The 21592-nt window shown below is 26.7% G+C and overlaps 3 protein-coding genes across 6 annotated transcripts; 1 reads left to right on the top strand and 2 right to left on the bottom strand.

The window, feature by feature from the left end:
• Positions 1–1145: 1145 nt before the first annotated feature.
• On the top strand, positions 1146–11488 carry LOC112682714 (Bardet-Biedl syndrome 1 protein). Of its 2 annotated transcripts, none has more exons than XM_025553401.1 (12): positions 1146–1219; positions 8019–8169; positions 8243–8342; positions 8558–8835; positions 8901–9038; positions 9151–9369; positions 9453–9705; positions 9800–9955; positions 10031–10146; positions 10206–10337; positions 10410–10557; positions 11190–11488. In XM_025553401.1, the coding sequence occupies exons 1-12, from the start codon at positions 1203–1205 to the stop codon at positions 11228–11230; spliced, it is 1749 nt and encodes a 582-aa protein (XP_025409186.1). In that variant the 5' UTR covers positions 1146–1202; the 3' UTR covers positions 11231–11488. The 2 variants fall into 2 exon arrangements, with proteins under 2 accessions (XP_025409186.1, XP_025409187.1); XM_025553402.1 differs by lacking the exon at positions 1146–1219 and adding an exon at positions 7933–7958.
• On the bottom strand, positions 3791–6380 carry LOC112682716. The gene is made up of 3 exons (XM_025553403.1): positions 5886–6380; positions 5342–5486; positions 3791–4411 (listed from the first exon to the last, which is right to left on the bottom strand). Exons 1-3 carry the CDS (start codon positions 6236–6238, stop codon positions 4154–4156), a joined length of 756 nt encoding a protein of 251 aa, XP_025409188.1. The 5' UTR covers positions 6239–6380; the 3' UTR covers positions 3791–4153.
• A 129-nt stretch (positions 11489–11617) lies between the features above and the next one.
• Positions 11618–19848, bottom strand: LOC112682685 (battenin). 3 transcript variants are annotated; one of them, XM_025553366.1, is made up of 9 exons: positions 19662–19848; positions 17695–17906; positions 17227–17363; positions 16819–16977; positions 15580–15726; positions 14747–14927; positions 14536–14685; positions 11982–12122; positions 11618–11898 (listed from the first exon to the last, which is right to left on the bottom strand). In XM_025553366.1, exons 2-9 carry the CDS (start codon positions 17839–17841, stop codon positions 11776–11778), a joined length of 1185 nt encoding a protein of 394 aa, XP_025409151.1. In that variant the 5' UTR covers positions 17842–17906; positions 19662–19848; the 3' UTR covers positions 11618–11775. The 3 variants fall into 3 exon arrangements, with proteins under 3 accessions (XP_025409151.1, XP_025409148.1, XP_025409150.1); XM_025553363.1 differs by having other exon boundaries at positions 17695–17912; XM_025553365.1 differs by lacking the exon at positions 19662–19848 and adding an exon at positions 18834–18851 and having other exon boundaries at positions 17695–17912.
• Between the last annotated feature and the right edge of the window lie 1744 nt (positions 19849–21592).

The following is a 21592-nucleotide window of genomic DNA, read 5'->3' on the forward strand; positions in this document are numbered from 1 at the left end:
ACATACCAAACTTTACTATACACCAAAACATTTGGTTGGTCAGTGGTGTGCGACACGCAGTGTTGGGACTTATCTAGATAAGTTATCTAGATAGAATTTTTTGTCATCTTTTATCTTATCTAGATAAATAACGCTAAGTTATCTAATTACTTTACTAAGATAAAATGTACTTATCTAGATAATTGTCTGTATTCTTGCCAAGATTAGAGTTATTTTTATTCTTGTACGGAGACGAATCCAACAAATCAGAGATCAACAAAATCGGTCCAGCCGTTCTTGAATTATAACTTCTGTAAATAACCTGACTTTCTTTTATACATATAGATTTTGTATTCATAATCATAATTCGTGTATTATTAATAAGTAATTATTATTTTTTGGTATGACATTTTGTTTGAATTTTCATGTCGGGTAAATATTTTTGGTATTTTTAAACTTAATTTCTTATTTTTCCACGGAAGTTCAAAATATAATAGGTATTTGATTTTAATATAAATATGTCACTCATACGCTGAATAGTCATTAATTCCCTCTTGGAACCCGTAAAGTCGTATCTACTTATAGAATGATGAAAATCATCAAATTAAATAATATGGAAAACAATATTATTAACTTAAAATATTTTTTTATGTATTCTGTATTCATCTTGATACGTACAGAACAAATTTCATTTTTTTTTTTTGTGTAACATTTTAGTGACTAACTATCATTAAATATTGTACATTATATATTAAAACTACTGATTGGTACACTACCTACATTACTACAATAAACATTAATCGCCTAGGTACCTGTTGATAATAATGATTATAATTGAGTTTTCATAGATATCATTAGAATTTGAAATATTGACCAAAAAATAACATTTTTTGAAAATATCATTTTTTTATCTAGATAAAAATTAAATTATCTTTTATCTTTATCTAGATATTTTAATTTTTTTATTTATTATCTTTATCTAGATAAATTTTTCATTATCTATTCCCAACACTGGCGATACGTAGAAGTCGATGTCCGGGTATGCGTCATACTATTTGTCGAACCTGGCCCAAACAATAATATTCAATTATATGAGAGTTGTTGATGGTGCGTAGGGGATGTCAGTGCCGCAATTAAGTTTTTAAAGGACAAAATAAAATCATGGGCCTTTACACATAAAATTCTGCTATAATGATACTGACAATTTTTATGTTAATAAAAGTATGCCTTATGTAGTTAGGTAAGTTATGTTACGTTGTTAGTTATATAACCATAGATAAATAAAAAATAAATAAATAACATTTTTTTAAAGTCATAACTGTACTAATTTAATTATAAAATATTTACAATTATTAACACAGGTAAACTAAGATCAAAATATTTATTACAGAGATTCTAATCTAGAGGTCACATTAGTATAATTATCGAATATTGAAACAAATAAGAATTAAGAGAATATCATATACATTTTAAATCAAACACCAGGGAACGTAATAAATAATAATAAGTTATTTTTTTTAAAAAATTATGAAATTATAAAAAATTGATTTAATTAATTAAATTTAATTATAAAAAAACTATAATAATAATACATTTGACGTTTAATCAAATTTCATTCTACTAACCTTCATAGTTGAAAAATTTTATATCATTTTTTCTACTTCTATATCTCTTAAATAGTGGTGGTATTTTATATTTAATATAGAAATATTGGATAACCTTCTTTCCCAGTTCCTCAAATAGTTTTTAATAATTTTAAGCTTTAATAATGATCTTACTGCTGTTGCAAGAGTTACTGGTTATGTTAAATATATAAACTTGTTCCTAATACATCAGAATAACTTGTAGCGAATTAATTTTCAAGAATAAATATATATAGTACTCGTATACTGTTTATATTTTTATTTTTAATAATTTTTTTTAATTGTTAGAAATTGACTTGTAAAATCAGAACTAATATCTGATTTAAACATTCGTATGAAGTCGTATGATCCTTTAACAGAAATTTAATTTGGTCCTAAGATTGACTGACGTCTCAACAAATTTCAAATACTATAAACACTATGTAAATCTTTAAAATGATATTTAGGTTGACATAATACTGTGTCAATAATGGATAAAAATACTTTTATTTTAAAATTTTATTGTGTAATATTAATATTTCAATCACCGTCTACTTCATCAAAAAACAATCTTGATTTTTTTTTTTTTTACGAGTTGTTTTATCATCTATTGGAATACCCCATTAAGCGCCAGGTTATTTGCACTTTCAACAATATTACTGTAGTCATTTATTAGAAGTTGCATACAATTATCTATGCGTCATTTAATCTGTCTAATGCTTTTTGGAGGTCAATATCTTGTAGCTGCAAGTGTTTAAAATTAAAATTATTATTGTCTTCATGATAAATTGATGTTCCTCTAGATCAGTGATTCTTATCCTTTTCTCATTCATGTCACCTTTAGCCACTAGAATCAAACACCGCGTCACTCTAACATCAAAATAATAAATACCTAATCTTAACTATGTATTTTAGAACAGTTCTTGAAATAACAAAAAAAAAAAAAAAAACAGAAAAATAATAAGTACACCTACAATTGATTGAGTTGTAGGGTTTAATAAACATAAATATGATAAAGTTAAAATTTTAAAATTAAAAAAAAAAGAGAGAGAAAAAATATTAATGATTTGTATATTTGTTATTTATTTTGTTTGTAAATAATTATACTATATATCTAGCGACTGTAAAATAACTGACTAACGACCCCGGTTAAGTCGATGAAATAATCGATAATGCAGCGATTTTGCGTTAATAACAATACTGCATGTGTTTATTGGATCTAAATAATAAACATAAATAATATAAAGATTAAAAATTAAAGGTATGCTATTTACATGGCTGTTGTGGTAATAATATGATTTTATTAAAATTAATTATTTTCTTATATTTTTCCTTTTCCCGTGGAGATTTCGTGTCACCCCTACATTGCATCCATGTCGTTCTTGAGTAACATGTCACTCCGGTTGAGAACCACTGCTCTATACTAAATTATCTATATACGAATATAATATTTTAATTTTAATTTCATTTTATAGCTGTATAATATAAAAACTGGTAGTAAGTACAAACAATAATAGAAAAATTGATATTATATTCATGTTTTTCTTTTATTTTTCTTAAATGTTCACAATAACTATTTGAATTGTTAACCGATAAATTAAAAAAAAAAAAATTTCGTTTGAATCTAGGACCGAACGGGTGCTGTTTTTCATATTACTGCCGATCGGCCCTCATATTTTATTAATTGCGTTAGTAATGTTATGCATACTGGTATCCATTCAGTTGACCACGTACTTATACAATAAGATGTCAACTAAAGTGGGGTCGTGACCTCGCTACAGGGTTATAATTGCAAGAGTTTAAATAAAATTTACCCAATTAAAATCAATCTTAAAACAGCTCTTATGGTAAGTAACTTGCAAAAACCACTAAATGAGATGGGTAGTGATACTTTGCATTTATGAGTAATTATATACAGTTAAATAAAAACTTAAAAATTAAGCATAGGTTTATTGATATTTACATTCCGTTCAGCATACAATATTTATTTTATAATGGATAGATAGCCGATTTAAATGCAATGAAAAAGGCCCTCACAAAAGATATTTTAATGATAATTATCAGTTTTAAATTTTAAGGGTGAATTATCATGGTTTTTTTCTCTACAATTATTTAAATTAAGGGCAATATTATGAAATCCATAAATTTATTTATAATTGTTCAATTTATTAAAATGTACTTAAAATTAAATTTTTTGAATTAATTTACAATAAATATCAATTCAATAAATTCAATCAGTGGCGTACATTTATCTGCATGTTAGGAAGTTAATGAGTTATAACTCACCCCCTCCCCTAAATGTCTCTCTTATTTTGTAAAATATATCATAATTTTAAGACATAGGTATAATGTTATATCATTAAACAATTTTCAAAATTTCAATAAACTAAATAATAACACATTTTATATTTTATCTTTTATTTAATCGAATAATCGAATAACCAAAAAGTTAGTACCTACTTATGTAGGAGAAAATTAGAAATTTAACACCCAAATATTTTTCTGGCTATGCCACTGAATTTAATTGTATACTTAATAATCAAAATTGTTCCTTAATTCTTATTTCTATACCTAAAAAAATAAATAAAAAATATAAATATAATCCATACTGATGTATTCAACCAAGACAATAAAATAGATGTTATTAATAATGTTGACGTATTAATAATATTATCTCGTGGATTAATCTTGTGTCGATGAAGCAGTTCATAAGTTAATTGTTGTGATGGAGGCTGTAAATAATCCATAAAATCATAGATAGTTGCACATGACATACGATTTGATACCAATTCTACCATATTCCCGGTTACCTAAAAAAAATTGTTCATTGATCTTAATTCCATATAGATTTATACTAAATTATCATTAACTTGATACAGAAGCATGCATAAGGGGAGTTTTAAGGGTTCAAATCCCTCCCGAAATTCAGGAAAATAATTAAATATGTTTTTATATAGTAAAATTAGTATATAGATTGTATAATTATGAAAATGTACAATCTAAACCCCCTCCCACCTAGATATTAATTTAATGTGTTTTACCTATTATCATGTTTAATGTATTACTATTAAATAAATATTTGCAAATATTAATGCACAATTATATATATCTAATGATTTTTAGTATTCCCACTTCGAAAAAAAAAAAAATTTCAAATGCTACATTATAAAACATAATTTTAAAACAAATTATTAAAATAATTAATATTAAGTTATTTAGGTTATATAAAAAAAAATAAACAGATTATTATAAATAAGCTATATTTTTTTGGCAGTTTATCAATATCATGTCATATAAGATGTGAAATGTATATAATTTATTTATTTACAAATATACATACTAGGATTTCAGTTAATCTATAAATTTTAATTTTATGTAATTATTGTACTTTATTTGTAAATATTTGATAATATTAATATTGTTTAAATATTTAGTTAGAAAAGGAAGGGATGTTGCAACCGCCTGTATGACGCTATTCTTCCGTATTGTCATAAATCATGACTCATGTAATTATGCTAAAATATTTTAAGTGTCCTATTTGCCACTAGTACACCAATATTCTTAAAAAAAAACAACAACAATTTTATAATACAAATATTCTCAAGAATTAATTCAAGTCGTAAGAGAAATAAAACATTACCTATTCATGTGGAACAAAATCCTAGTGTAATACAATACTTGATTTTTAGTAATATTATAATAATTAATAACAAATCACATTAAATTTGTTAAATATTTACCATTAAAAAACTTTTTACTCGATGTACATATTGCGAACATGTTGAAATATATCCATTGCTTAGCACGATGGACGTAATTAACATATTTAATGCCATTAGGACAAGTATAATTGTAAGGCATACCGTCGAGCCGGTTATCTGTGGACTAAAAAAATCATGAACTTTAAGCACAATAATATGTAATGTATACACACGACTGTTAACGCATTTCCGTCGAAACCCTTTAGCACGATCATATCGACTGTTTACGAATGATTTGTTCAAAACGTTTATATTCCAAGTAAATAGTACATTAACACCCGTAATTGTGCGCATGGTTTTGAACTTGGACTAAACATATTTCGTCGAGTACAATTACGTTTCGAAGATTTCCCGTACGAAAAAAATACCCGTAAAAACGTTTCGCCTGTTGACTTATTCGAGGCGTTCGCCAGTCACCTGTGGTTTTTCGTCGGAAATGTCGCGCGTAACGGGCCCGCGATCGTAAACGCGCCGGGTGAGCGACACGCTTCGGGGTGACGGTTACGCGCCGCCCAATGCGTACCTGGTTTCCGGTGGCCGAGCGGACGGCACGGGTCGGTGGCCCGTACGGCGGCACAGCAGCGACTTGCAGCCGTAGTACGCGGATGCGTAGGCGGCGAGTGCCGCGGACGCGGCCATCGAGTAGAACACGTACCGGCACACGGACCGGTCACCGCCGACGAACCCGTTGGCCAGGCTGGAGCCGAACAGCAGGCACGTGCAGTCGTAAGCGTCCGCGCAGTCGGCGTCCAGCTCGCGGTACCAGTACGACCAGACTGTCAGGAAGCAGCACGCGGCCGCGGCGGACGAGACGAACGCGAGACCGCTGAGCGTCAACCGGACGACCGTCGTGCGGCCGTCGTCGCCGGTACCCATGCGATGTGTTTTTCCGTTGTGCGACGCGAACAGGTAGGTTAGGCGTGCAGCGGTACCTTGCACGCGTCGCAACGTCACCCGAACTGCGCGACGTGTCGTTGTCGGCGGCGAACGTTGCTCGTACGCCGCCGCCGCCGCCGCGTACAATCGCCGAGATAACGATGATGAGCGCGTGTTTATCGTACCGTTGTCGCGCATTGTTTGTTTTTCTTGCGACTTGAGCGTGGTCGTCGCACGCGGAACATTTGCACAGTCGATCGCGTTCGTACGCTCGTTCCGTTTTTCGTTACGTCAACCCGCGGACGAAAAAAGAAAAAAAACACACAAATAAATACACTACGTGCACGTTTTTCCTTGTTCGGTGACCAGACAAGCGTAGGAACGATTTCTTCGTGGACTCGGGGGGGAGGGGGGGGGGGGGGGGGGGGGGGGGGGGACCGCGCCAAACACCGACCGTTAATTGCGCCCCGTAGGCATTTCCGAAAAATGCTGATAGTTTATTTTCTGCGCTCTTCACATCGGTTTAAATTTTTTTATTTCACGTCAAACTTCGGATTTTGAATGAACAATTTCTTACTTTTTGACCCTCTTGGGCCTTTCATATTTAATATGTGCTTTTCCCAAGGTTTTATTTTTCAAGATATTCTTCCCGCATACCAGGATACTATTACAAACCTTACATTTACAATTAGTTTTATTATTTGGTAGTTCTTGCAATCAATATTTAATGTCTTTAATTTCAAACCATTTCATGGCGAAATATTTTAGTTTGGATCCTTTTCTTTTCATCTCTACTAAGTTCATTACGTTGTCCAGTATACAAAATGCAGTGTATAAGATGTAACATGAACGTTTTATTGTGTGATGTGGGGTTAACATTAAAGCCAGTAACGTTAGGGTTAGTTAGCTGTTATAATTATGTTATTATTATTATGCTGTTATAAATGTAACTCGCATTCGATATAATCAAATGTGATCTATTTGAAATTTACCATGTGAAATTAATATTGTAGTATTTCGTAACTCTTACTATACATCACAAAGTAGACTTCAATTAGCGGTTAAAAATTGACTTAAATTTTTCCAATTTATGTTTTGCTTACTTACTGTTCAACGTTTAAAGTTATGGTTTCTTGGTCACTTTTAAGTTCAAACTTTGGAATTTGGTTTTATTATTAATAATATAAATATTTTGAATTAAAATTATTAATGCTAATATATGCTAATATTATACTAATAAAAAAAATTAATAATAAGTAAAAAAAAGTTAAAATATATCAGAAAAAGTTAACATATTATTTTGGATTTTACTGCCAACTAAAGTTTATTTATCTTATATCTAGTATATACCTAAATACGAATATAGTTATATTTTACATAATTAAATGAATACATAAAAGTAAAAAATATTTAACTGATCGTATACGGATATGATACATACATACTACATACATAATATACATGATGGACATAACCGGCGTAATGGCGTTATTGCTAAGCAACCAAATATACAACACTAAAATTATTAAGACAAGGGTTATCATAGACAACAAAATCTAGTTACTGGCAAAACGCGCATTAAATGATTAAATATAAATGAAATTTATGTATTATATTTAACTGTATGCAATCTTAGTCGATCGATGTATATTATATAAATTCTGTTTCATTATTATTATTATTAAAAAAAAAAAAACCAACCAGAAACAAATAATATAATGTAAATATCAAATGTATTTAATTTGATTTTAATACTACTACATATAACATTTTTTAACAGGAATTCCATGTGGATAGATGTAGACATAAACTCTCCAATAAATTTGCAAACTTATAACTGTTGTATGACGCTGACTGATGTACACGGAGACAATGATAATAAATTTGTCGTCGTTGATTTCGGATCGGGATCATCAAGCCCTCAAATAAAAGTAAAAATTTTCAAATATTAGTAAGAAATGTATGAATATATGCACCAAATATATTAACTATAAATTGCATAAGATTTTTAAAGGTTTAAAGCAAACGCACATTATTCATTTAAATGAAAAACCTTCAGCGATTGTAACCGTGTATACAGATAATAGTGATCAACATATCCCATGTAAGACATTATTTTCAAATATTATAAAAATATCTTATTGTGTTTCCTTACGTATGTGATAATTATAATTAAATAAATTATCGAGCTGTTATAATAGTTTCAAATAATAAATATTTTTTGAACTCTTCGAACAAATAGTTAGGTATAGAGTAATTTACAATGAAATTACATTCACTTATTTATGTGAGCATTTTTGCACTTAAAAATATTCTCAGGTATAGCTGTAGTCATTAAAAATGAGATTTATTTTTATCGAAATTGTAAACCATATCATAAGTACTCGATTCATTCGACAACTCTAAAAGATACCGAAGAATGTAAATTATGGCAGGAGACTGAAGGCGCATTTGATTTGCTAAAACATTTACAAGTGTTATCTTCTACTATTGGATTTGTGAACCTTTCAACAACGTCGCAACAAATGCTATGTTTGAATGAATGCTACATCGAAGAATATTTTTTAAAGCATAAAAAAAATAAACTAATGAAACAAGTAAGTACATTACTACCGACATAAATAAAACCATCTTTGACTTTTATCTTATATGAATATTATAGCACACGATAACTTGCGTCACTGAGTTGAAAAGAAACCTGGCTGACGTGCATGGAGTTAGTTGTCTAGTAATAGCAACTACTGATAAAATAAGCATACTTGATACAGAATCGTTTAAAATTTTGCCTGATAAATATGAGGTGTAGTATTGTATATGGTATTAATTTGTATTTAAAATGTAGATGACTAATTTTTTATTCATATAAATTATTATTGATTAATAATATTATTATAAGTATTTTTAATATATAGTTACAGGGCGAAACAGCGTATATGTGTGCTATTGGATTGTACAATGTTGATTATAAAATACTTGTTGCCACAAGGACGGGCCGGTTATATATTTTTTCAAAATCCTCAACAAGCGGTTACAAAGTAGAAGTTACGCATGCCATTGTGGCTGTCATACTGCGAATAGACAAATTCATTTGTTGTACCATAGATGGCTTATTGCAATGCTACACGTTGAAAGTAAGATTAACCATTAACCGCACACATGCATAGCCAACCACAATAATTTTTCAAACATTGTGTTATGTATATAAACTATGTAGTGTGTATCGTTATGGAACGTAAAATTGCCGGGTGATCCTACATGCATGACCAACATGTACGTAAAAAGTATGTCACTTGAATTTACTATAGTATCGTGCATTACATCCAATGTAGACGGACTTACGAAGGGATTAATTCTTATGTTCTCCGGCTCCACGATTGTTCACAAAATCTTGATGCCTGATCCCGTGACTTGTATTATGTTTGGAAAATTTGGCCAGGAGGAAAATGCTCTAATAATGATTTCTTCTAGTAAGAAACTAACCGTCGTATTATAGTAGTTAATTGTATAGAAAAATAATATAATGTACTCGTATTAACACCAACTACTGAAATATATTCTTAGAAAGTAAAGTGGACATAAAACTTTTGAAACGGACTGCGACGTTTGACTTATGTGCTCGCCCAACGTTAACCGCACCTACTCCTGGTAATTTGAGCATACCAAAAAGAAGTAACGTGTTCATAGAACAAACATTGCGTGAAAGAGAGCATTGTAATGGTAATTGAAAAAAATCTAATACCCTTTATATTTGAGCATCTATTATGGTTAAAGTTTAAAACTTTATTCTTTTAGAAATGCATGTACGAACTCAACAAACGTGGCAAACATTACAAATTATAGTGCTGAATGAACGAATCAATTCGATAAAACAAAAAATCACCAATCAATTTTTACATACATCAGCTCAAGTAGAACAATATATATTAAATACATTATACATGCTGACGTTAGTAAATTTAAATTTCAGCTTTTAGGTTTAGGACCACGTTTCAAAATACGTTTTTTTTTAAAAAACCTCAGTAAAGAACCTTTAATTGGAATAAACGTAGCATTTTTATACAACGCTCAATATCACACTATAGAATCACCAAGCTGCAGTGTAAGTATTCACATTTAACACATTTCTAAAGATTTATAGAGTTGCATTACTGTTCTAATACTTTTACACCAGATGCCAATAATTGTTCCGGATAAAGAGATTTATTGTGAAACATTTGTTACATTTTGTACATATGGTGGATCAGATGAACGAGCAATTGACATCGTAGTTAGTCAAAGAGCAAATATTTTGTATAGAGCGAAAGTCAACATGCCAGTTTGTAAGTTAAAAATACAATTGTAATAAGTCAGCAATATATCATTTTCTATAAAACTATTGCAATTAAAAATACACAATAAAATAATAAAAAATTAATAAATTGTTAATAATCGTAAATTTGTATAGAAATAAATAAATAAATAAAAGAAAGCATAGGCTGTAGTATTACTATCATATATTTGTAAAGTACGAACAGTTTCTAATTAAAAATTCATTATTATATATATATATATATACATACCAAGTAAATAAAATTGCGACTGAATATGAAAAAATAAAGGAATATATAGAGATAATTTATCCTATTAAAATAAATTATCTCTATATAAAACGACTAATTTTTCTCAATATATTCCTTCCTTTATTTTTTCATATTTAGTCGTGACTTTATTAACTTTGTAATCTGATAATAAATTTTTAATTCAAAACTAGTTTTAATTTAAAAATATAATAATACTCCAAGCTAAGCTTTTATTTATTTATTTCTATACATATAAAATATGATATTTGTTTATTTATTGATATATTAATAATTATTATTAACACACTCTCATTTTCTTAATAAATACATTTTCTGTAAATAAAATTATGCACTTAAAATAAATATATTAATATATATTTATATTGAAACAGATAATATTCAAACAAACATTGAAGAATCAAACAAGACATAATAAATAATCAAAAAAAAAAAAAAAAATTTAAAATAATTTAAATAAATGTAAGTACATTTTAAATTATTATTATAATATATAGGCTTGCCATTCATCTAGATTTTACCAGGATAGTCCCAGTTTTAAAGGCATGTCCTGGTGTCCTGGTCGATCATTTAGATCGTCCCGGTTAATAGAAGCTGAGATAAAATAACATTTAATATTTTATTATTTAATAATAAAACGTAGAATAATATTGTATATTATAACATTATATTATAGTTATCTAATCATCTTGGTTATATATAATAATAATGTATTTTTGTATTTGCTAATAAATTATAATAATTTAAATTACAAAATGATACATTTATTTTTGTTTCCAAATAAAAAAAAAAAAAAAAAAAGGGTCATTCAATATAATGTCCCGGTTTAGGGATTTCAAAATATGGCAACCCTAATAATATATAATACATTTTATACTTAAATAATTTAATACAAAATATAAGCTAATTTTCTTAATTATGTATAGGAATTATTTATAGATAAAATTAATTAATATAGTCTCATTTTGGTAAAAGACAAATTCTATTATGTAATGGAATCGCGAGCACTCCAGCTAATGAAACACCTATGGAATCTGCGAATGAAGTCATTGCCATCGAGAACTCCTGTTTATCTTTTGGTACCTACGATTAAATAAAATGTTTCGTATTTAATTATATTATTATGTGAATACAATACATGAATTAAATAAAAAACAATTATGTACTTTTTTCATAATATTGTGATATGAGTTGGCATATGCTCCTCCTCCTAACAAGCCTTCGAATACAATTATTGCAAATATTATATATATATTTGGTATGAATGAGTAAAGTGCTTCAATCAAAAATAATATAACGTTAAATCCCTGAAAATAAGAAAAATTTTATATTTATATGTAATATTACGGATTGACATATTTTTAATTATTTAAATTACATTTTTTTTTTTTTTTTTTTTTTTTTTATCAGTTCAATTGAAACTAGAATACTTAGATGGTTGAGTGGAGTGACAAGAAAATATATAATAAGGAACGAATATGAGAGGTATTGATGTGGCATCTATAATGGATAAGATGATTCGGGCATGTGGTGACACGAAAGGAAACAAATTCAGTAAGATTTGTTATGAAATGAACGTTGAAGGGAAAAGAGGAAAGGGAAGAACAAAAAAAAGATGGTTGGATTCAATTTAATGATATGAAAACCGTTGGTGTGTACATAGGGGATATAGAAAATCGAGAGTGGAGGTTTAGGACAAGGGTGCTCAACCCCAAAGAGTTGGGAGAAAGGCGAAAGAGAAAAAGAAGAAGAACAACAACAATATCAATATTATAGTCAATTAAAAAAAAAAAATATATATATATATATATACAGAGAATACAATAAAATTGTAAATTATAAGTTATAAATTAAAACTTGGGATTTGTTGACATCAGTTAAAATGTTGACATTTTTTAGAACATAACCATTTAAAAATTCATTTTTGCGTTGTCTTATAAAACGATATTTATGTGAAGAAACTACGGCCAATTCTTTCACAAGTGTTGATATAACTTTTAATTCATTGATCATGGTTAAATAAGATATTAATTAGTACCACTATAATATTGCACTATTACTCCTTAACATTAATACCAGTAACTTATCGAATGAAAGTTGGTCTTATACTAATATAATGATACTAAAGAGCGATACGCCAAGAAATCCAATATAATAATCGGAGTTTAATATTATTTTATAGTGCTTTATAGACTATCGAAAATTATTGTTTGGGAAATAATAGTCACAGTAACGTTTATGAAACTATCAAATATAAACATTCATTTCTTAATATAAGTTATATTACAAATTTTCAGGGTTGTGAACAACGGCAAAGTTGCATTAAGTTTGGATAGACAGAATGTATGCAATTGTAATAGTAAAAGAGATTTATACGCAATCATAACGTACCCACGGGAATCATACATTTTTATAAATTGGTGGAAACGGGTAAATCCCAAATTCACACATAGACAATACAACGCGTATAAACTTGTAATGGTATGATTAAAGACAGATGAGGTATTACAGAAAGATATATATTATACTTTAATGGGGAAAATTAAATAAAAGTTGAAATCTTATTATTGAATAAAGTTATCATTATTGTTAAATCTAATAAATTAGCAAAATTAGGTATCTTATTTAATAAAATAACTAAAGGAAATTGATCTTAAAAATGCCACTTAATTTTAAAATATTACTAATGCAAATTGCTTTGGTTCTTAAAATATTGTATTACAACAACGTCTTCTTCTTATCACTCGTTTTTATCTCAATTATTTGAGGTCGGCTACCTTTGTCCTAGAACTCCTCTCGCCACGATTTTCTACATCATCAACGCACACACTTACAGCCTCATATCATTCTTAATCGTATTCAACCGTTTCTTTTTTGATTTTCCTCTTCCTTTTTTCCCTTCAACGTTCATTTTCATAACAACTCTTACTGCATTTGTTTCCTCTCGTCTCATCACATACCCAAATCATCTTGTCTACTATAGACACAACACTAATACCTCTCACATATTCGTTTCTCATTATATCTTCTAGTTATATTCTTAATTTATCTATATAAGCATTTTCATTTTCACAATACTCATACTCATTGTATTACAACAACGAATTGGTAACATTCCAATAAAAATACTTTATTTAACTCTGTGTGTAAAAAAACCTAATTTAAAACTTATAATTGATATAATTTTGAATTAATATTAAAATCTCCTGCTGTTTGATTGTATTGTACACCTAATTATTTTAACCTGGGCTCACGCCCGTTTATTCAATAAATAAATAAATAAATAAATAAATAAAAATTAAATTTAGCTTGATGATTTAATACTTAATTAATACTTCAATATTTTCATGATGATAAATTCAGTAAGTAAATATATACTTAATATAGAATAGAAAAACTATACTATTTTTAAATTTAAACTTAAGTAATCAAGCTAAGTTCAGTTATTAGCAGTTGATTTTAACAAAAATTATAAAAATATTACAAAGATTTTTTTATAAGAAGTTTAATAGAATGTTTTCGTCGGGACTTAAATTACAGTAAGGTTTGCATAAACTAATTTTAGTTATTTCTCTAATATATAATTACAAGCGAAAATAGATAAAAGTTTTTACTCTATACTCGTACTTTAAAATAATATCATAAAATTAAATATCCAGTAAAACTATCGAATTTATCATTTATGTAAAAATAAATATATTGAATACAATTATATTATACCTGTAATATTGTTAAAATCCAAATTTTTTCAATTGGAAACAAATTCACTGAAGTTCTGGAAATGAAAACACCTAACTGATATAAAACTTGATACCATCTATATTGTTCTGCATGTGTTAACCATATATTTTCAAAATAAACCAACTCAAACTGAAAAATAGATACTTTGTATAATAATATATGATTTTTACTCGAATTAATTAAAACTTACTAATCCCTGATTAATTAAATACTCAAAGAAGTATACAAGTCCTAGAGGAATCATAAATTTCATCAATTGGGGCATGTAAGATATTTTACTAGAAACAGTTTGATTTTGTTTATTTGATTCTGATGAATGTTGAGTTATTTGAGTAACATCTTTGTTTGGGTGTTCTAATAATACCCAGAACCTTAAAAACATAAAACTGTATTAGAATATAAATGCATAGGTAGATTTAATAATAATGCAATTGAAAATATATTAGACAGTAGCAGTGGTTAAAAATAAAAACAAATTAATACAACTTAAATTGAAAATACTAAATTCATGAAATTAAGTATCGTAAAATAATTAGTAAAAATAAAAATTAGTGAATGGTTAATACTAGTAAATTAATATATAATTAACAATGTTGTTGTTATTGATAATAGATTATTGAAATTGTATCTTGAATATTAAATATATTTAATAATTAATATATATCCAACACTTAAATTTAGCGGCGGATTGGCTAAAAATGTCGGCCTGGGAAATTATTATATGACCAGCCCACCATCCAATAATAATAATTTTCCATAAAAGTCTCTTTTATTCAAGGATTAAATGTTCATAGAATTGTTTACATCACGTTTCAACTAGATTTTTATCATAATCTTACAATTAAATACATTATTTTTATAAAATCTAAATCTAATCCGAGTGCATCGGCTCAGTGTTATAATACGACTACCAGCCCATCGGGAACTTTTCCGGTATCCCGGTGGGCCAATCCGCCGCTGCTAAAATTATTCATTGATTACGACACTTAATATCTAAGAACTATTTTTAATAATAATACATACGAGACTCCCATTAGACCTGGTACTGAAAGCATTAAATATAATGTAGTAGACGGAGATAGATTAAAGAAACCAGTTAATCCTGCATAAGTCAGCGCTCCCAATATACCAGCAGCACCCGTTCCAGACGACCAAGATGTAATAACACCTCTGTAATATAATTGCAAAGTACAATAAATATATTTGAATAAATTATATATACAACTAAACGAGTACGTACTAGATTTTTATGTTAGAATCCCGGAGATTTAAGAAAAAAAAAATAATAATAATCAAACCATTACTATTAATATTAATAATTTTTAGTATTAGTACATAGTACTAATTATAAAAAAATTTTTAATTGATTATATTAAAAATAAATTGAGTTTTCCGAATACTATTTAAAATAAAAAAAACCATTTATACTTCATAATACATAATATATGTATATATTTATTTATAAATACATTTTAATATTCTAGATAAATATTTTGTAAATAAAATCTAAGTTTATTTCATTTAAAAGTATCTATTAGTTAATAATAAGTATATTTTATAAATTGATCTAGTTAACTACTTTTATTTTCAAATATTTTCTATTTAGAAGTTTATTATGAACTATATTTAAAACATATCTACTTCAAAGAATAAGTTACTTGCACTTATTGTTAATAGTTAATACTAAATAAGCAAAATGCAATAAGAAGTTTGAATGAGTTAAGTTAAAACTTTAAAATTGTATATGCAATTAAGTGATTTCTCTATCTTTACATATATTAAAATTAAGTACAATAATAAAAATTACATTAAATTGAGAGTTAAATACATACCAATCATCATAATATGATAAATGATTCTCATATTATGAGAAGTAAAATTTACGAATTATAAAAAAATAAAAATAAAATAATATATTTTTTCTTTTTTTCTGTTGATTTATTATTTTCATAATTTTAATTTGATAATCAAAATAAAAAGAATCATCAATATCCTCATAAAATAATTCAATTTCGTTAATAAATATCTAGAATGTATTATTAAAATGATCAATTCCTTATAATTTTCAATAAAAAGGAGATAAAGAAGTAAAATATAGTTATCAATATTTTCCGGTAATAATTTTTAGAAAATTATTGAAATAAAATATTTGTTTTAGTTCATTCCGTTCGTAGGAACTCTATGAGGCAGTTATCTTATATTTTTTTGAGTTATCAATTATTAGCAAGGACTACAAAGAAACGATCAGTAATAAATATTTACCGCTCGTAATTGACCATGTAAGATAAGAGTGTTGACTCTCCGAGACCAGAAGCCATAGCCGTTAGCGCTACGCCGATGGCGGCAATTAATTCAGTATTCGCTCTCGCTACAGTGATGAAACTGGCCACAGTTAGTCCTATACATAATGACAGTCTCCGACTATAAAAATAAAAATGATATAATAATACATTTTCTAACAAATTATGAATAAATTATAATTATTTTTAGAGCTGTTAAAGTTGAAAAAAAAAGAAAATACACAAATGAATTGTTTACTATGTGATATACTTATCAAAACTTAAATCAAGAGAGTTTTTGTAGAGGTAAAACTATATATTAAATGAAAATGTAATGCAATAATAAATTATAGTATATTCAAGTCTGTTAGAATACTATTAAAATACTCACTTGACATGTAATGCGAAAAATGGAGAAAAAGTTTTGATTAGTAGCCCAGGTATAATATCGGCCAACAGTATGACACCAGTCGATAAATGATTACACTCTCTTGCATACGCTACTACAGTAGAGTTAGAAATTACAGTCTGCAAATACAAGCATATATGTTAGTTAGTTAGCATTTATGTCAATAACGCTTAATACTATTTTTCGTGAATATATTAATCAAGCGTAAAATTAAAATAAACAATGTTCTAGGTTAGTAAAATAATAACAAATTGTGGTTTTTTTTATTTCCCACTGTAAAAAAGAAAAAAAAAACTAAAATAACAATGTAAAATCAATAGGTAAATTGTGTTAAACATTAAAACATTAAAAATTCTTCAATTTACACAATATATGATAACTGTATTTGATTCAATAATTTCGATATTATCCTCTCAAGCTTATATATTAACATATTAAAATAATCCTTACATCATTTCCTTCCGGTACTGAAGATTTGGATTTTAAAATGTCATGCGCACTGCTCAACATGACCACGTATCCAAAATTATTGCACAGACCCAAAATCCAGAACGATGTCAATGTTAAAATATTCGATTTTACTGTTGTGTCTGTCATTGTATCGTTTTATTGACAAATCAAATCCTTATGTATCAGATAATAACGTCGTAACTAAAAAGTAACTAAAACTAACAAAATATTATTACCCCGAATATACGAGTATATAAAACAGTGTTATATTATGAATTGCAATACTATTGCTAGTGTATTGCAAAATGTTTTAAAAATCATCAGTGAATATGGCCATGGACATGGATCAACAAAATAAATGGAATAAGGACAAGGCGAACTAGCAAATTAAAAATAAATGTAAATATATAGAATATATAATGAGCTTTTGATTTTCAGAGTACCTATAACCATATTAAGTTGAAGTAAATAAATACATTAACTATTTTATAAATATTTAAAATAAGTCGGTAGAATATTATTATAATTATAAATGTTTGCATACATTTTCTGCTATCATATCATGAATTATTTAAAATTATTGTACACAACAATTTTCAAAACAATTAATTTTTACCTACTTATTTTATTTTTAATATCATTATGAATCATTGTTATAGAAGTTTAATTTCGTTTTAAAGAACTATAGTTTAACTATAAGTTTCTTGAAGTTCATTTATTTATTTTATTTTGGTACAATATCAAGTAACCCTACATGAAGACAGAATGACTTTTAATAAAAATCAATCAAACATATTTAGATATAATCTTTAATTTATTGATATTTAATTTTTTTTTTTTAGTTTTTCCAAATGGTAATATACAATATTATTATTGTCTACTTAAAACATTGTTTTAATGTTTTAAAATGATTGTAAAATAGTTTATTATATAAAAGATTTTTAATGTACACAAACAAATTTAATACTTCGTATGTGACTTATTATATAAGTAATAAAACAATTAAGTAAACTGAAAAATAATTAAAATATAAATATTTACTGTCCTATCGTTATTAGAGAAAGTGATGATTAGATATAACTTCTATAAACTTGTTTTCGAAATGTTAAAATTCCATAGAAAATTATTTTTAAGTATACCTGATAAAATGCAGGTTTCGTATATCTGTTGCAAATATAGGTACTTGATTATCAAATTATTGTAGCAAAATTTAGACTAAATCAAAACAATCGATTGTTTATAAATAATAAAATTGTATTATAAGTTATAAGAAATAATTTTTATAATTAGATGAATGATCAAATAAATAATTTCAACATAAATATAATTTCTACATTTGTTTAAAACAAAATAATGAAATTAATGTTAAATTGTATAAAAAAAAAATCATTATAAATTGGAATAAATTGTTAAATAATGATTTTATAGATGGAATGTTAATAAAATTAAGTTAATATATAATATTGGTAGTTTACCTACTTATTACTTACTTACGTTAATTGAAGATAGCGATCAATGTATCAGGTACCTACTTAAGTTTAAACATGGCATGAGGTACTCATAAGCAATATCTAATTGGTAGGTCTTGAAAAACATAATCTAATAAATAGCTTTTACATTATTATTTGTCATCGAATTGTGCAATTCATATTTACAATATCAAATACCACATCATAAATCATTATAAACTCTACATTATAATATCTATAGTTTAGTCGTCTTTAGGTTATCCATTTTATATAAAAGCTAATCGAAATATTATCGTTAAAAGGCATTCTTTATCTAAGAAGATGTAACTTATAAGTGCTTGAATATCAAGGTGGTATTATTTACATAGGATAGCATGCTGCATACAGATCAGATTTATTAAGAGTTTTATACATATTTATTTATACATAATATAAACTTAATTATAAGTAGGTACTCATATTTTTAGTTTCTATAAAATAGTACAAATAATAACTTACTGTGTACGAAAAACCAACTGGTTTGTACTTTTATTAGACAGTAGAAATGGCAATTTTGCTCTTCCTACATATATTCAACCGATATTGGTAGATTTTAAACAGTTTTTGTATTATATATCTACTTACATAGTACTTTTTATTACATAGATCAATACGATTATGTAAAAAAAATCACTTTACTACTATTTTTTACAACTAAGTAACTGAAAAAAAAATTAAAAAAGCTACTGAAAAACAAAATTGTTGGTTTGGTTGAGTTTTAATTGGCTTAACAAGTTATAAAAAAATATGATCTCTATGTTATAATATAAAATATAGTGCATAATTATTATGATAACGAAGTGTACTTTGCACTGAAAGGTAAAAAAAATCATATCGGTTAAAAAAAATCCAATAGCATAATAAATGTTATTAATATACCTATATCACAGTTTTAAATTTTTTTAAAAAAAATGAGCTTAATTTAAAAAAAAAATAAAAAAATTACGACCGTTTAAATACTATTTAATTTTGACAAAACAATAAAAATCACTAAAATCCACCCATTTTTGTAGTCAAAAAATTATGATAAATGTTTTTACTTAAGACTACACAATTGAGTGCTAAATTTTCTTTGTAGGTAATCAAAAACAAAAAAGTATACTAGAATGTCGCGTAAACTAATTATAAATGATACAAAATGAAATTTTGACGGATTTCAATTAAGTTTATTTAGTTAAAATCATTTCATGATTTAAAAATATTTTTATGATTTTGTACTGTTTATATGTCATTACTTGAAATTTTCGATTTACCTAAATTTTAGATGTTTTTATTATGCAAAAGTTACAACATTCAAAATTCAACTTATTCTATTAAGAATTGGTTATAAACAGGGCTCGGAACTTATAGCACTTAAAATCATTAAAATAAGCGCTTAAAAATATCATTAAAAGCACTAAAATAAGCATTTAAAAAATTTTAAATCAAGCAAAAATATTTATAAAAAAAAAAAAAAAAAAACTATAAAATTTTAACTAAAAAATTAAACAAAATAAAAATAAATCTTCACTTTCAAGACTTTAAGGATTTTTATATTTCAAGGATTTTCTAAGGGATTTTTCTGAAAAATAAATAGTAAACTGTTCTCTCTGTTCTTGATCATTCTGGCGTTTGACACTCAATTCTATTTTCAACGTTGGAATATCTTTGTCAACCCTACATCGATACCTTGTATGATGAACTACATGACATCGTAGATTAAAATTAATTTTAATTTTAATTCTATCAAAAACAACTTCGTAGGAGAAAACTATAAAAACGTAAAAAAAACTGGTCAAATAAGCAAAAATAATCAGAAAAACTGGAAATAAGCATTTTTTTTTTTTTTTAAAAATTACTGAAAAAAGCAAAATAAAGCACTTTCAAATTTCATAATTGTACGTGTTATAACTTGACATAAACTTCTATAGCACTCTGCTATATTTTAAGTCAATCCATAAAAATAAGTAAATGCTTTAAGTTCCGAACCCTGGTAATAAGATATTAACTATCTTTAAAAATATAAATTTACTCAAATAGATATCTTTCTATTTCAGTCAGAACTGTTTTTTTTAAAAGTAGTGGAACATTGGTTTCAAGTTAAAAAGATTAATACAGCAATACCACTAACCTATATATATATATATCACTTCCTACAATGAAGCCCTATCCAACCTAGGAGTTCCCCATTTTTTTACTTGAATCGTGCTAATTCATACAGTTTATTATTAATTTTAAAAAAAGTTCATTTAAAATCCGTATAATGTAACGATAGTACGTTTTCTTATAGTTAAAATATTATATTTTTGTTTTTTATGTAATTAATTATTCCACAAAAAATAACCCTTTACATTGTATTTTATGTTCCTATCCACGGTTATGATTTTATATAATTTACCAATTACATATAT

This window comes from Sipha flava, unplaced genomic scaffold, assembly GCF_003268045.1.
Source record: "Sipha flava isolate LNK unplaced genomic scaffold, YSA_version1 208_pilon_pilon, whole genome shotgun sequence".
NCBI lineage: Eukaryota > Metazoa > Arthropoda > Insecta > Hemiptera > Aphididae > Sipha > Sipha flava.

Excerpts from the sequence above, each read along its gene's own strand:
- LOC112682714 (XM_025553401.1), top strand. Across the intron at positions 8,836-8,900 it reads AAAATAAACTAATGAAACAA|CACACGATAACTTGCGTCAC; the intron begins GTAAGTACATTA and ends TGAATATTATAG. Across the intron at positions 10,147-10,205 it reads TTTTACATACATCAGCTCAA|CTTTTAGGTTTAGGACCACG; the intron begins GTAGAACAATAT and ends TTTAAATTTCAG.
- LOC112682716 (XM_025553403.1), bottom strand. The coding sequence starts at position 6,238 with ATGGGTACCGGCGACGACGGCCGCACGACGGTCGTCCGGTTGACGCTC. Across the intron at positions 5,487-5,885 it reads GCTCGGCCACCGGAAACCAG|TCCACAGATAACCGGCTCGA; the intron begins GTACGCATTGGG and ends TGATTTTTTTAG. Across the intron at positions 4,412-5,341 it reads GAGTAAAAAGTTTTTTAATG|GTAACCGGGAATATGGTAGA; the intron begins GTAAATATTTAA and ends AATTTTTTTTAG.
- LOC112682685 (XM_025553366.1), bottom strand. The coding sequence starts at position 17,841 with ATGACAGACACAACAGTAAAATCGAATATTTTAACATTGACATCGTTC. Across the intron at positions 17,364-17,694 it reads CAGTACCGGAAGGAAATGAT|ACTGTAATTTCTAACTCTAC; the intron begins GTAAGGATTATT and ends TTGTATTTGCAG. Across the intron at positions 15,727-16,818 it reads TACATGGTCAATTACGAGCG|AGGTGTTATTACATCTTGGT; the intron begins GTAAATATTTAT and ends ATTATATTACAG.